At 46.1% G+C, this 14,812-nt stretch overlaps 1 protein-coding gene across 1 annotated transcript in view; it reads left to right on the top strand.

Annotated features, from left to right (window-relative positions):
* The first annotated feature begins 149 nt into the window (after positions 1 to 149).
* LOC109416070 (titin) overlaps positions 150 to 14,812 on the top strand; it is a 31,458-nt gene continuing 16,795 nt past the window's right edge. The window contains exons 1-2 of the mRNA XM_019690037.3: positions 150 to 547; positions 655 to 807. Of these exons, the coding sequence (XP_019545582.3) occupies positions 368 to 547; positions 655 to 807 (333 nt within the window). The 5' untranslated portion in view covers positions 150 to 367. The remainder of the gene's footprint in view (positions 548 to 654; positions 808 to 14,812) is intronic.

Here is a 14,812-nt window from a genome sequence, read left to right as displayed (position 1 = left end):
AACGATGTTGTCAAGCTCAATGGGCTAGTAAAGGTAAAAATACCGACGGTGTAGAAAGCCAAACCCCTTAGCGGCTTCACGACGACGAAAGTGCATCCAAAGCGAAGATCGCACGCACACACCCACGCCTGGGCCGCTGTCAAGCGCAGCAAACCAAGCAGGAGCTGGGCGAACTTCTTCCCGACTCGAGACCAGAAAAGAGCAGATAGGAGTAGGAGGCGCAAGAAGAAGGAGCATAAAGTGTCAAAAAACATGGAAGCGAACCCGAAGTAGAGTCAAAATTGTGTGTGCTCGGTTGTGGTGCAAGTGAAAAAATCGATTTTTGACCCGTAAAACCGTGCCCAAAGTGAGCACCGTCGGCCGGAACATGATGGAGCGTTTCGCGATCAACATCTTGCACAAGCGGATCTACAAAATATGCCGTCTGTGCGGGGTGGATCAGCCGCACAAGATTCCAATTATCGACGGGGCTGAGACCATCATCGTCGGCGACGAGGACGAAGAAGCGTCGCTAGCGAAAAAAATCGAAGAATGCGTCGGCATACAGGTATGTAATGGAGGAAGAAAATAGTGCAAAAACAGAACCGATCGCGATTGTTTGTGTTTGCGAACTGTGCAGGCCGCGGCAATTTAAAAAATAATGTATGCTTTTAGGTTCACAAAGACGACAAAATGCCGCAAAACATCTGCGCCCTTTGTGTGGACAAGATCAATGATTTCTACGAGTATCGATTGATGTGCGCGGCCACCAATCTGCAAACCAGATCCATCTTGAACTTGAATTTGGTGGAGCCGTCCCGGAAGTTGGTGAGTGTTGTTGGGCTGTGTGAAGGGGAGTGGCATAAGTTCATATGAGAAAAAAGGGAAAGGTTTACGTTGAATAATAAATTACAATTACAATTACAAAGTCAGGAATTTCAGACCTTGAAGCAGTTTCTGAAATGAAGATGTTATTTGGGGATTTTAGCTCAACCGGCCTGTTTAAAGTCATTGCTTAAACAAACGAAAATATGTTTGGGAAGTAATAATTAATTGTATGAAAACATAACTTGCGTTTTTGTCGTTAAGTGGCGATGTAAATTTGAATTATCATTTTCACAGTGAAAGTACCGTCAAGCGGGGTGACTTGTAACATTTGAAATTTTCTGATTGTGTTTATCAATAATAATAAACCAGACTTTAACATACCAAAACTAAGCTCTATACTAGTACATATGCTGTATACTGTAGCAGTAATCACGATTTATGCTATTTAGAATCACAATTTTTATTTCATGTATGTCGTTATGTGATCAGTGCTGCTGGATTATCACTTCCTTCCAGTCTTGGATACCGGGTTTCCTGCCTACCTACACACAGGATCAGGAGCGAACTTTGGCGTTCGGTCCTGATCCGGATTTATATACTAGGCAGGAAGGCCGCAAGGAAGCGATAAATGTCGGCATTCTGGAGCTCCACAGCGAGCTCTAAAATCAATTTTAATATCGCTTTCATATATTTTTGAAGCGAGGGAAGCGTTTTCAGAATGTGTAACCTTTACACATTATTCAAATCAATCTGCAAACGCTTCGATATGTGACAGTTACACAGACTGTTTTGGTTCTCAGGCATCAACACAAAAATCTGTAAGGTCGCTTTGCACAAATTTAGTGTGGTCTGGAAAAAATGCACAAATGAGTGATCGTTACACATTTCTGAGGGGACCGATCTGAGCGTGCAGGAGGAATCCACAAAGGAATTCCAGAAAGAATTTTCAAAGGAATTTGAGAAGGAATCCCCAAAGCATTTCTAGGATGAGCCATCGAAAAATATCCAAGAGGAATCCTTGAAGGAATTCTTGGAAAAATCCTCGAAGGAATTCCATGAGGAGCTCCTGGATAAATTTGAAGAGGAATCCCCGAAAGAATTTTAGGAGGAATACCCGGAGTAATGTTAGCAGAAATTATAGGAGGAATCCCCGAAGGCATTGTAGGAGGAATCTCCGAAGGAGTTCCAGGAGGAATCCTCGTAGGAATTCCATGATGAACCCCGGAAATAATTCTAGGAGGAATCCCTGCAGGAATTCCAAAAGGAAATCCCGAAAGAATTCCAGCACGAATCCCAAAGGAATTCCAGCAACAATCCACAAAGAAATTTCAGCAGAAATTCCCAAATGAATTCCTGGGGGAGTTTCCAAGGGAATTGAAGAAAGAATCACCAAAGGATTTCTAGAACGGATCAACGAAAAATATCCAGTTCCAGTAGGAATCCCTGAAAGAACTCTAGGAGGAATCCCTGAACGAATTGCAGGAGGTATCCCCGAAGGATTTGTAAGAAAAATCACCGAAGGAATTCCATGAGAAATTCCAGGAAGAAATACTGGAGGAATCTCTAAAGGAATTCTAAAAGAAATCATCAAGAAACTCTGGTGGAATTTCAGAAGAAATCCATGACAGAATATCAGAAGAAATCCCCGAAATAATTTCAGGAAGAATCTATTAGGGAAGTCTAGGAGGAATATCAAAAGGAAGTCCAGGTGGAATCCCGAAAGAATTCCTGAAGACTTCAGATTGAATTCTAGGAGGAATCTCCGAAGGATTTCCTGCAGAAATCCCTAAATGAAGTCCAGGAGGCATCTCCGGAGCAATTCCAGGAGAAAACCGCTAAGGAATACCAGGAGGACTCCACGATAAAATATCAGGAGGAATCCCCGAAAGAATTTCAAGAGGAATCCTCAAAGGAAGTGTAGCAGAAAACTCCGAAAGAAAATCTAGGAAGAATCCCCAAAGGAATTCCAAGACGAATCCCCGAAAGAATTCCTGGAGAAATTCCCGATGGAGTTCTAGGAGGAATCTCCGTAGAAAATCCAGGAAAAATCTTTGAACCTCCGTAGAAAATCCAGGAAAAATTCCTGCTGGAATTCCAGGAGGAATTCTTGAAGGAATTCCGGTAAGAATCTCCAAAGGATTTCCAGGCAGAATCCACGAAGGATTTTCAGCGGATTCTCCCAAAGGCAATTTTTCCGACTAGTGGGAAGGATTTGCAGGAGGTATCCCCTAAAGAAATCCTTGAAGAATTCCAGAAGGAAATCGTGGAGGATTTTTTGTAGAAACTACATTAAAGATCCCTCAAGAATATCATGCAGATATGTCTGATTATCATCCTAAGGATATTTTTGAAGGAATGAGCTTCTGGAGAAATCACTGATGTAACTCCTGGAGGCATTCGGGTGTCCTCCTGGAAAAAATCTCAATCTACAATCTGAAAGAACCCCAGGAGCGATCCCTGGAAAAACTCCTGGCAGAATCCCTAAAGGAACTTCTCGAGGAATCCCCTAAGGATATCTTGATAGAATTTAGAACGAACTCTTATATAGGAATCCCTGAAAATCTTCTGGGGGAATCCCTGAATACCTCCAGGAATCCTTGGATACTCCTATAAGATTCTCTGAAGGAACTTCTGGAGAGATTTCTGATCGAACTTCTGTAGGAATCCCTGATGAAGTTCAGGAGGAATCTCTGAAGAAACATCTGCAGAAATCCTTGAAACTCCTGGAGGAATCTCTGAAGGAACTCCTGCGCGGATTCATGTAAGAACTCCTGTAGGAATTTCTTAAGGAACTTCAGAAGGAATCCCAGCAAGAACTCCTAGACTAATTTCTTAAGACCTCCTGCAGAAATACCTTAAGCACTTCTTACGGAATTCAGGAGGCATTTATAAATCCTTCTGAAAGAATCTCTGAAGAGACTTCTGGAAGGATGCCTGAGCGAGCTCCTGTTGAAATAGCTTAGGGAACTGCTGAAAGAATTTCTAATGAACACCTGGAGGCATACCTAAATCCTCCTTAAGCTATTAGGGAGATCCCTGAACGAACTCTTGGAGAGATCACATATGGAACTTCTGGAGCAATCCTTGAAATTATCTCTGAAAAATTTTCGTGAGGCATCCCGAAGTAATTCCAAGAGGATTCCCCAAAGGAATTTCAGGATGGATTCTTGAAGAAATTCCAGGAGGGATGCTATGTAGAAGGAATTCCTGTAGGAACCCTTGATGAAACTCTCGGAGTGATCCCTGGAGGATCTCCTTGAACAATCCCTACAGATCGTCAGGAGAAATTCCTTGTTCGAAATCTAGAGAAATTTCTGAATAATTTCCTGGAGAGGAGAAATCTCTAAGGTTACTCCTGGACTGGTTCCTACCTGAGCAAAGTCTGACAGCAAATTGAAAACTAGTTTTGATGTTGTGATATTGCAAATTATGAAAACTCAGATTGCTGTCATTTTGGTCGTTTTAATGGTTAAAAATTCAAAAATGAGAGCAGAAAAGTGTTCCTGTGACAGCAAGTTGAAAACATTTCCTGCCATCAGTGATAGCAAGTTGATAACTATTTTTGCAATCGATGCGAAAAAAATGAAAAATCGTGAAATACAGAGTTTTTTGATCGATATTGAAACACAAATACAATCAATTAATTGCACTAATGTAATATTGTTGAAGTTATTATACATGGTTCGCCAAACGCATTAAAAATACTTAAAAATGAAATATTTGTAAAAATTTGAAATAACAGCAAAACGAAATCAAAATTTGAAATCAAATTTAGTCAAGATAAACTGATATCAACATGTGATAGCAATTTGCTCCTGAATACACATTTTGTTTTTCATTTGCTATCATTTTGCTGTTGGACTTTGCTCGGGTAAAGAAACACATGTAGGAAATCCTAAAGAAACTTCAAAACGTATCCCTGGAGGAGCTCTCATATAACTATAAAAGTAACCGTATACGAATCATCGACTTTATGTAAACTTAATTTTGTTCGTGCACTGATCACCGGCGCGAAAAATGAAAATCGGCGGCGTCACAAACAGCGGCGTATGGCGCGCCGCCGATACCTCGGTCGGCGTCGGCGTGGGGCAAAAAGTGTCGGCGGAGGCGGTGTGGCGCGGTGGCGAACTACTACCTGAAATAAATTGGGATTCTTCAGGCAATATTATTTAGCAGGGAAAAACCTGGAATACTCAGGGAATGTCTTGAACACTCAGGAAAATTTTGCTCCAATAAAAAAATAAACAATTCTTTATTACACCAACGAACCTAACCTCAAAATGACTGACAATTCTCAGGTCATTCTGACAGATGTAACATGAGCATGAAAAGGACGGCAACGAGATCGATAAAGTAGAATATATGATCCGTCTTTTTCGTGCATGTGTGTGGTCGTCAAAATGACCCGAGAAGTGTCAAACATTTTCATGGCTAGCTTTGTTGGTGTAATGAAGAATTGCTGGCATGAATAAAAAAACAGTTCTCGAATATGTAGTGTAAAAGAAACCGAGTTATTTTTTTAAAAAAAAACGTCGTACAATATACCGCGTTATTTCAAAAAACGTCGTAAACATTTTTTTTACGACGGTTTTTTAAATAACGCGGTTTTTTAGGACGGACTGCGTTAAAAAACTTCAGTGTATAGTTATACTGATCATGCTGCTGCTTAGTATATCATCGAACATTTGGCGAAGTCATTTATGTGTCGGGAAAATATAATTCCAAGTTGGTGAGAATATTACAAACTGAGGGAGGGTAATAAGCCCAATCAGACCCCTGAATGGGCAATGTAGGTTAGTGTGTGGGAATGCCATTGAAGGTTTGTAATATTCTCCGAGGCTTTCGAAATTCAACAGGGCGCGTCCCCGGGTTGCGAATAGGAGGAAAAGGGAGATTTATCGCATTTGTACCAGAGATGTCCATATCCTCAGTGTAGGAAAGAGAAATAGAAAATACACCACTCACGCTGTGTATCTCAACAGGAGCCCGTCTCTTATATGTGGATCCACCACTGCGATTCGGATGCGCGCAAGCTTGGTGGGTAGAAATAAATCTCTTAGCTCCCTGAGCACTAGGCCACACAACAGTGCGGCGAGAGCGATTTAAAATTCTCTCCGGTGAAAGTGTAAAAAATCACCCGGGCGCGCGCTCCAGTGAGGTTTTTGCGCCAGAGTGCGCGCTGCGGTGAAACACCGGAGAGTTCTCGCCCCGGCGACACCATGGTGATGATTCAGTGACTGCTTGGTGAAAACACGGGAGAGCGCCGGAGAGCGATGCGCGCGAAAGAGTGAGCCACACTCGATCCAAGGCGAACGAGCAAGAGCACGCACTAGCGCTTGGTCTACCCACCACCCAAAACAAGAGAAACTGGCTTCTTGGTGTGGTGAAAAATGTTCCTATCCCCAGTGTGGTCGATAAACTGACGCCGTAGTGAATCGCTACGGTGAAATGCCATCTCTGATTTGTACTGTAATCAGCTAATGTGATATTATCTTCTATGGTGTTGTAGTGCGAATGAATGATCGCATTCTATGGGAATTCGAACCTTGTAATGTATCCATGGGATCATGTCTAGCATTTAATATGTATGGCAATGACTGATTCTTACCCAGTATTCCCTTAATTGGGAATAATATATTTTCCGGAACTGAAGGGACATATTTTCCGGGGTGACTGGCGAGTCGGAGAGGGTAGGAGTGTCCGTTTGTTATAATTGACAAAATAAACAATCGGGCGCTTTTGGCTTCTGTGACTTGCTTGGCATTTTGTGGATTATTGTTTTTTTTTGGTTTTGGAAGGTATGCGATTCACTATTGAGCCTGAAAAATATTTTGAATCTGAATAGCAGTGATATCGTCAAGTCTGTATCAACACCCTAATTCCACACCAAAATGCCCTTTTCCTATCCCATGGCGTTTATGTGGTCAGCAAAGACTATTCAGCCATTACCCCTCCTTATCATCGGCTTTGGACTGACTTGCGCTCTCATTGCCTTACCAAATGCTGCAAAATGAAAATGAAAATCAAAATTCCTTCCGGAAATTCTTTCGAGTCTTTACCAGCATTTGTCCAAGATTTGAATAATTCTTTCCAGGATTCTTCCTTGCACATCTTCCAGGATTCCTGAATTCCGACCGATTTCTCCTGGAGTTTTTCACGGGGATCCTATATAATATCCTTCTAGAATTTCTTGCAGAGGTTTTGCCGGTATTGCTTCCAGAACTCCCTGGGACTTCCCCAGGAAATCTTGCCGGATTTTCTCCCAGAGTTGCTACAAGATCGTTATTCCTGGGATTTCTGATAGAGCTTCTCCAAGGATTTCTTAAAAAGTTTATCATGTGTTTTCTGCAAGAGTTCCTCCCGTGATTTCTACTGGAGTTTCAACTGGGATATTCCCAAAAGTCTTGCGGAAATTGTTTCGAACTGTCAGAAAAGAGAAATATCGAACAAAAGAGGCACATAGCAAGCAACAAAGAAGACACGACGATTACTTTTTATTTCAACTGGTATAACAGATAATGACATGATCTCGAAAATTGTTGTTGATGACAAACCAGAAGCTAGAGATTTGTTGCGCACTTTTCAACTTGCGAATAATCGGTTATTACTGACTTAAAATTGAAAATGTTTGATGGTAGATCTTCAACAACGTTGCAGTGTTTACCGACTCGAGGTTAACCCTCGAAAATCCCAATGCAAGACCTCAAAAGCTCTTAACTCGTGGTGTACGATATTTATCCCATTCTGTTCCAGTTGAGATAAACTTATGTTGCATTGGGTGGATTGTCGCAACAAATGCAGGTTGCGACATTGTTTTTATCGTTGCGGGATGATTGAAATTTGATTCAGTGCTAGTGGTCACAAGAGATTTTTTTCTGAGTTTCTTCCGGGACTTCTCACAGAAGATTTCTTCCGGTGTTGATCCTGAGATATCTCTCATTTCTGAATTCACCCTGTAATTTCACTTCTTATTTTCTGGATTTGATTCCGGAGAAGCTTCTGGGATTTCTGCATGATTTATTGCTGATATTTCTCATGAAGTGATTTCTTTCTGAGTTTCTCACAGGCTGTTTCTCGTAGTTGCTTTTCGGATTTCTTTGTGAGATTTTCTCGGGATAACTCCTGTTATCGACCGGAATTGATGCGGAAGTGGACAAAGCACGACGAACGAGAACTAACGCGAAGTTTTATACCGCGAAACCGGAGTTTTCAGAACTTTCGCAACCGAAATGAAATAAAAACTCGCAAACCAAGATGTCTGCTCTAACTTACTTTTATTGCGAATGAAAGAATACTTATAACAAAGGATCAATGACATGGTATATGAATGATAGGTTGAATTCCTCTTCATGAGAATCCCTCTCTTGCCGCAACTATCCTGCAACCCTCTCCGTCAGGGTTGAACTCGGTTTCCATCACACCGTAAACATCCTCCCGGCCTTGAGGCGTATGCCTCAATCAGTAGGAAGAACTACCAGCTTATGGACGGGTCTTTGATAGATGGTTTCGCCTCGCTGCAGGCTCACGTTCCGAACGATACCGCTCCGATCCGGATGAGTAGCTACCACCCGAGCAAGTTCCCAATGGGCCGGTGGCGTATTATCATTCTTAACCAGAACAAGATCTCCAATCCTCAGGTTATCTCCGATCTTCTGCCATTTCGTCCTGGGTTGAAGCGTTGCAATATACTCCGTCCTGAAGCGTTCCCAAAAGTCTTCGGTCATCTTCCGTAGCTGACGATATCTGTCGAGGCGATTCGTTGGTACATCAGATACACCTGGTTCTGGCACCAGGTTCAGTGGCTGTCCGATGATAAAGTGTCCTAGTGTTAAGGCTTCACACGAATCCACGGAGCTGGAAAGGGCACACAGCGGCCGTGAATTCAAGCATGCTTCAATCTGCGTCAATCGAGTTGACAGCTCCTCGAAGTTCAACACGGCGGTTCCCAGCACGACGCGCAGGTGTTTCTTCATGCTTTTTACTGCTCCTTCCCAAATACCGCCCATGTGGGGGGGCGGACGGCGTAATAAAGTTCCACTGTATTCCCAAATTGTTCAGGTGCTGATTCACTTCGGAGTTGAACGTTGCTGAAGCCAGAAGTTCCTTGAGTTGGCGATCGGCACCAACAAAATTCGTGCCGTTATCTGACCACAGTTGATTGGGCAAACCATGCCGGGCACAGAAACGTTTCAAAGCTGAGATGAACGTGTTTGCTGATAAATCTGTGGCAGCCTCCAGATGAACAGCTTTTGTTGCGAGGCATACAAAAACTGCTATGTAGCTCTTCACGGTTTTAACGGATCGCAGTAGGCTGGCCTTTATTATGACAGGTCCAGCATAATCGACGCCGACGTTTTCGAAAGCTCGGCCACTAGTAGTTCGCACCGCAGGCAAACTCCCCATCAGTTGACTTGCTGTTTTGGCCTTCCAGCGTGCACAGCGTACGCAGCTGTTTACCACCGACCGCACCACTGATTGGCAGCCGATCACCCAGTAGAATTGGTTCAGCGTCGCGATGAGCAAAGTAGGACCAGCGTGCAGATTTTGTTGGTGCAACAACGATATCAACCTTGATATCAACAGGTGTGTGTAGCGATGCGACTTGGGAAGAATAACCGGATGCTTCAAGTTGAATGCTAGCTCCGAGTTTTGCAGCCTTCCCCCGACGCGCAATGTTCCATCCCCATCGATATACGGGAAAAGCGACTTGATTTGGCTCTTTGCTGAAAGTGGTAGACGCTTTCGAAGATGCTTCATGTCCTCGCCAAACACCTCACGCTGAGCGAAGCGAGCCAATTGTAGATTGGCTTCATACACTTCCACTGCCTTCAGTTGTCCAGAAGTCTTTTCGGTGCCACGCAGCTTCGATAGTTGATAGAATAGTAACCATCGAATTGTAGTATGTCATGATTAGATTAGTTCAATAAACCTCTTTCAGTATTAGACTACCAAACCTAGCAGACGTATTATTCAATAGGTTATGAGCCCTAGCCGTTACCAAGGATACGGCTCTGTTAGTGAAGAAAATTTTTTCAAGCCCCATCGTTGGAAATGTCAAACCCTGAAGCAATCCGAAATGGTCCTGGATCCGGCTCGAATCAAGGTGGACAGTCAAGACATCCAGGAGGATCGGTTTCCCTACCGGTGCGAGAGGTTCTGCGAGGATCGGAAAACTACAGTTCTTGGTCCTTCGCCACCAAGATGGTCCTAATCAAGGAGCGGACCTGGTGCGCAGTGAAGGAGCAAGCTCAAGGTGATCCGGCGGTAAGCGATGAAATCTCCGACCAAGCGCTGGCGACTATATGTCTCAGCATCGATTCGAGCATATACGGATTGGTGCGGGATGCCAAGAATGCGAAAGAGGCGTGGGACAACCTTCGGAACACGTACGAGCACAGTGGGTCGACACGCAAGATCGGTCTGCTGAGGAGGCTCACAGGAATCCGGCTGGTTGGAGCTGAGCGCGACGAGGACATCATCTGCCAGACGACGCAGCAGTACGTGAATGAGCTGTTCACGACTAGTCATCAGTTGGCGGAAGTCGGATTCAAGGTCGATGACGCTTGGCTGGCCAGTTTGTTAATGAAAGGCCTGCCGAAACAGTACGACCCGATGATCCTCGGCCTGGAGTCATCCGGAATTAAGCTGACAGCGGACATCGTCAAGGCGAAGATCCTTCAAGACGTGAAAGTTTCAAGCGATACGAAACAAGGCGGAGAAGCGTTCCTGAGTAAGCCCAAGCAAGGTCCGAAGGCCGGCAGCGACAAAGCCAATGTGAAGTGCTACCGGTGCAAGAAAATGGGCCACTTCGCATCCCAGTGTTCCAGTCAAGCCGTCGAGAAGAAGAAGGAGAAGTACAGCAAGAACAGTGGGCATGCCGCATTTTTCGCGGCGCTCAATGCAAGCCAGCCGTCCACTATGGCCGCGGCGGCAGCAGAGGAAGATTGGATATTCGATTCCGGAGCAACCGCTCATTTGTGCCGGGACAGAAACCTTCTGGAGGATGCGGTGAGTGTTTCGTCAAGCGTCAACGTGGCCAACAATGCGACGGTGCCGGTGGTTGCCAAAGGACTGGTGAACGTGTCGGCGGATGTTGGAGCCACAACCTGCGAAATTTCCATGAGCGAGGTCCTGTGCGTACCGGATCTGGCAGTAAATTTGCTGTCGGTAAGTAGAATGTGCCAAAACGGTTACAGCGTGACGTTTACGAAGGAAGCGTGCAAGGTCGTCAGTCCGAAGAACGAAGTAGTTGCGGTTGGACAAGAGTCCGGCGGTTTGTATAAGTTGAGGAAAGCCCACAGTCCGTCGGCGAATATGACCTGCAAGGCGGAGAACAACTTCCAGCTTTGGCAGCGGAGGTTGTGCCATATGTCCGTTGGCTGCATGAAGCGATTAGGCGGCATGGCAAGTGGATTCGACTTCAGCGTGGCCAACTTTACGAAGTGTGTCCCCTGCATACAAGGCAAGCATCCACGACAGCCGTTTCGATCCGTGGGACATCGTGAAGACCGTGTGCTGGAGTTGATACACTCCGATCTCTGTGGACCCATGGAGACGACATCGATTGGAGGAAGGCGCTACTTCCTAACGTTTATTGACGATGCAAGTAGGAAGGCGTTTGTGTATTTCCTGAAATCAAAAAGGGAAGTATTAGAAGCGTTTCAAGACTTCAAGAGCTTCGCAGAGAACCAGACAGGTCAGAAAATCAAGCGGTTCAGGTCGGACAATGGGACCGAATATGTGAATCACCCTATGAAGCAGTTTCTTCGGCAGTCCGGTATTCAGCACGAGATGTCCATTCCATACAACCCGGAACAGAATGGATTAGCTGAGCGTATGAACCGGACGATTGTGGAGAAAGCGAGGAGTATGCTGTGTGACGCGAAATTGGAGAAGCGCTATTGGGCCGAAGCTGTTGCGACGGCATCGTACGTGATCAACCGATCGCCAACGAAAGGGTTGCCGGTGACACCAGAAGAAGCGTTTACCGGACGAAGACCGGACCTAGCCCATCTGCGCGTATTTGGATCCAAGGTAATGTTTCACGTGCCGAAAGAGAAGAGGAGGAAGTGGGATCCCAAGTCCGAGCCCGGAATTTTCATGGGCTACAGCAGCAATTCCAAAACGTACCGAGTGTACAGTCCGAAGGTGAAGAACGTTATCGTCAGCCGGGATGTCATATTCCTGGACGAAAGTGCGATCAACCAGATTCCTGAGTTTGAAGAAGCGACCATAGAAGATGTTCCACTTGATGTGGTCGTTCAGCCAGTCGTCCAAGATCAAGACCAAGATCAGCGGAACGTGCCCGGAGTGCAAGACGACGATGATGAAGATAGTAGTGAGTCCGATTACGATGACCCGGAGGGGGAAGAAACCGATGTTCAAGAGCAGCAGCCCGTTCAGCAGTCGCAGCCTGTTGCGCTCCCCTCACAAACAGAGGACCCACGCAAGTTGGTAAGGCGCAGTGAGCGGGAGCGCGTGCCCCCAGGCAAGTATCGAAACTTTATTATGAACTGCAGTGCCGCCCCTAAAAATCCTCAACAGTTTTCAGAACCGAACCCAGAGTACGATGGTCCCCATACTGCCAATCCGGTGGTGTTCAATGAGCCGAATACGTTCCAGGATGCGATTTCCGGTGAAAACAGTGACCGGTGGAAGGAGGCCATGCAGTCGGAGTATGACGCCCTACAGAAGAACTGCACGTGGGAGCTGACGAAGCTACCTGCCGGACGAAAGGCCTTGCGGTCGAAGTGGGTGTACAAGGTGAAGACCAACTCCGATGGGACGGTGGAGAGATACAAAGCCCGCCTGGTAATCAAGGGCTTCTCTCAAGTTAAGGGTGTGGACTACAATGAGACCTATGCACCTGTAGTGCGATACGCCACCGTTCGCTACCTCATGTCCCTGGCGGCCAGGATGAATTTGAAGGTGCAGCAGATGGATGCCGTGACGGCGTTCTTGCAGGGAGACCTAGAGGACGAGGAAATATTCATGGAGCAACCAGAAGGGTTCGTGGACCAGAAGGCGCCAACGAAAGTCTGCAAGTTGAAGAAGGCGTTGTACGGCCTCAAACAGGCCAGCAGGGTCTGGAATCTGAAGCTGGATGCTGAGCTCAAGCGAATCGGGTTGAAGCGGTCCAGATACGACACCTGTGTCTACTACAAGATCGAAGGCACAAGTATCCTGATAGTAGCAGTGTATGTGGACGACCTGCTCATCTTTTCGAACAACACGCGCTGGGAGGAGAATTTGAAGAAGCAGCTTACCAAGAAGTTCATCTTGGTCCTTCATCTTGGGACTGGCCAACAAAGTTCTCGGAATTCGTGTAACCAGAGAGGACGGCGTAGTAAGGCTGGACCAAGAGCAGTACATCAACGAGCTCCTAGATCGGTTCGGCGCGACTGACTGCAACACCGTTACCACACCAGCGGACCCGGGACAGAAGCTCACGAAGCAAATGAGTCCAAAGTCGGAAGAAGAGCGGAAGCAGATGGAGAAGATTCCTTTCCGCGAACTAGTCGGCGGCCTGCAATATTTGGCCCAAGGCACTCGGCCGGATATTAGCTTTGCTGTTAACGCCGTAAGCCATTTCGTCAACGATCCGGGGAAAGCTCACTGGACTGCGGCGAAGCGAATCCTCCGCTACCTAAAAGGCACGAAGAAAATGAAGCTGACGTACAACGGACGGTGCAACGGAAGCTTCGTAGGCTACTGTGATGCGGACTGGGGAAACGACACCGACACCCGTCGGTCCATCACCGGATATGTGTTCCTGCAATCTGGTGGGCCGATATCATGGAACTGTCGCAAGCAGACGACGGTTGCTCTCTCGACGACGGAAGCCGAGTACATGGCGATTTCGGCTGCTACGCAGGAAGCCATCTGGTGGAGAGGTTTTCGAGAGGAGCTGTCCGGATGTGCTGAACCGGTGCCCATTTTTTGCGACAATCGGAGTGCTGTTCACCTGGCGGAGAAAGAAATCGGTTATTCTTCAAGAAGCAAACATATTGATATTCGGCATCATTTCGTCAGGCAGTACATCGAAGACAAATACATTAATCTCGAACATGTTAGTGCCGAGTATCAAGCAGCGGACATGCTCACTAAGGCACTACCGACGAAGAACTTTGAAGATGGAAGGAAGACCCTCGGAATTAGAGAAATTCTCGGTTAAGGGGGGATGATAGAATAGTAACCATCGAATTGTAGTATGTCATGATTAGATTAGTTCAATAAACCTCTTTCAGTATTAGACTACCAAACCTAGCAGACGTATTATTCAATAATAGTAAGTTGGCCTTGAATCTTGTGACCCATGCCAACACTCGTTGAGAAACCTTCAGTAACCCGTTCCGTTTCAGGAGATACTCTTCAACTTCGTAATTCGATTCAGGTTTCGTCGCAACCGTAGCTGCAGCGACCACCTTCCGTTGCTCCGTCACGTCTTCTTTAAACGGGATCGATTCAGCGCTTTCTTTCCAGGTGTCCTCTGTGCTGTACAGGAGAGATGGGCCAGTCCACCACAATTTGTGGTCAACCAGCTCCGTTGGCAGCACACCTCGAGATGCACAATCCGCCGGATTTTCGCTTGATGAAATGTGGTGCCAGGAACTTCGTGGCAAGAAATCCAAAATCGCTGAGGTCCGATTTGCCACGAAAGTCTTCCAGTTCTTCGGATGGGATGCCAGCCACCCAAGCACAACAGTAGAATCCGTCCACACGTAGCATGTCACATCCAAGTGGTCCAACGATTCGAGAATCTGCTTCATAAGCTCCACAAGAAGGGCGGCTGCATTCAACTCGAGCCGGGGAAGTGACACTTGCTGGATTGGAGCCACCTTGGTTTTGCTTGCGACCAGCGAAATGCGCACATTGCCGTCCCTGTCCTTGGATCTAGCGTAGACGACTGCTGCATAGGCCGACTCTGACGCGTCGGCGAAGCCGTGCAGATGCACTGCTCCCAAATGATTCACGATCCATCTTGGATTCCAGATATCCTCGATTG

This window comes from Aedes albopictus, chromosome 1 (genome assembly GCF_035046485.1).
Source record: "Aedes albopictus strain Foshan chromosome 1, AalbF5, whole genome shotgun sequence".
Taxonomy (NCBI): domain Eukaryota; kingdom Metazoa; phylum Arthropoda; class Insecta; order Diptera; family Culicidae; genus Aedes; species Aedes albopictus.
The sequence above is the reverse complement of the archived record's forward strand: the minus strand, read 5'-3'. Positions and strand labels throughout refer to the sequence as shown.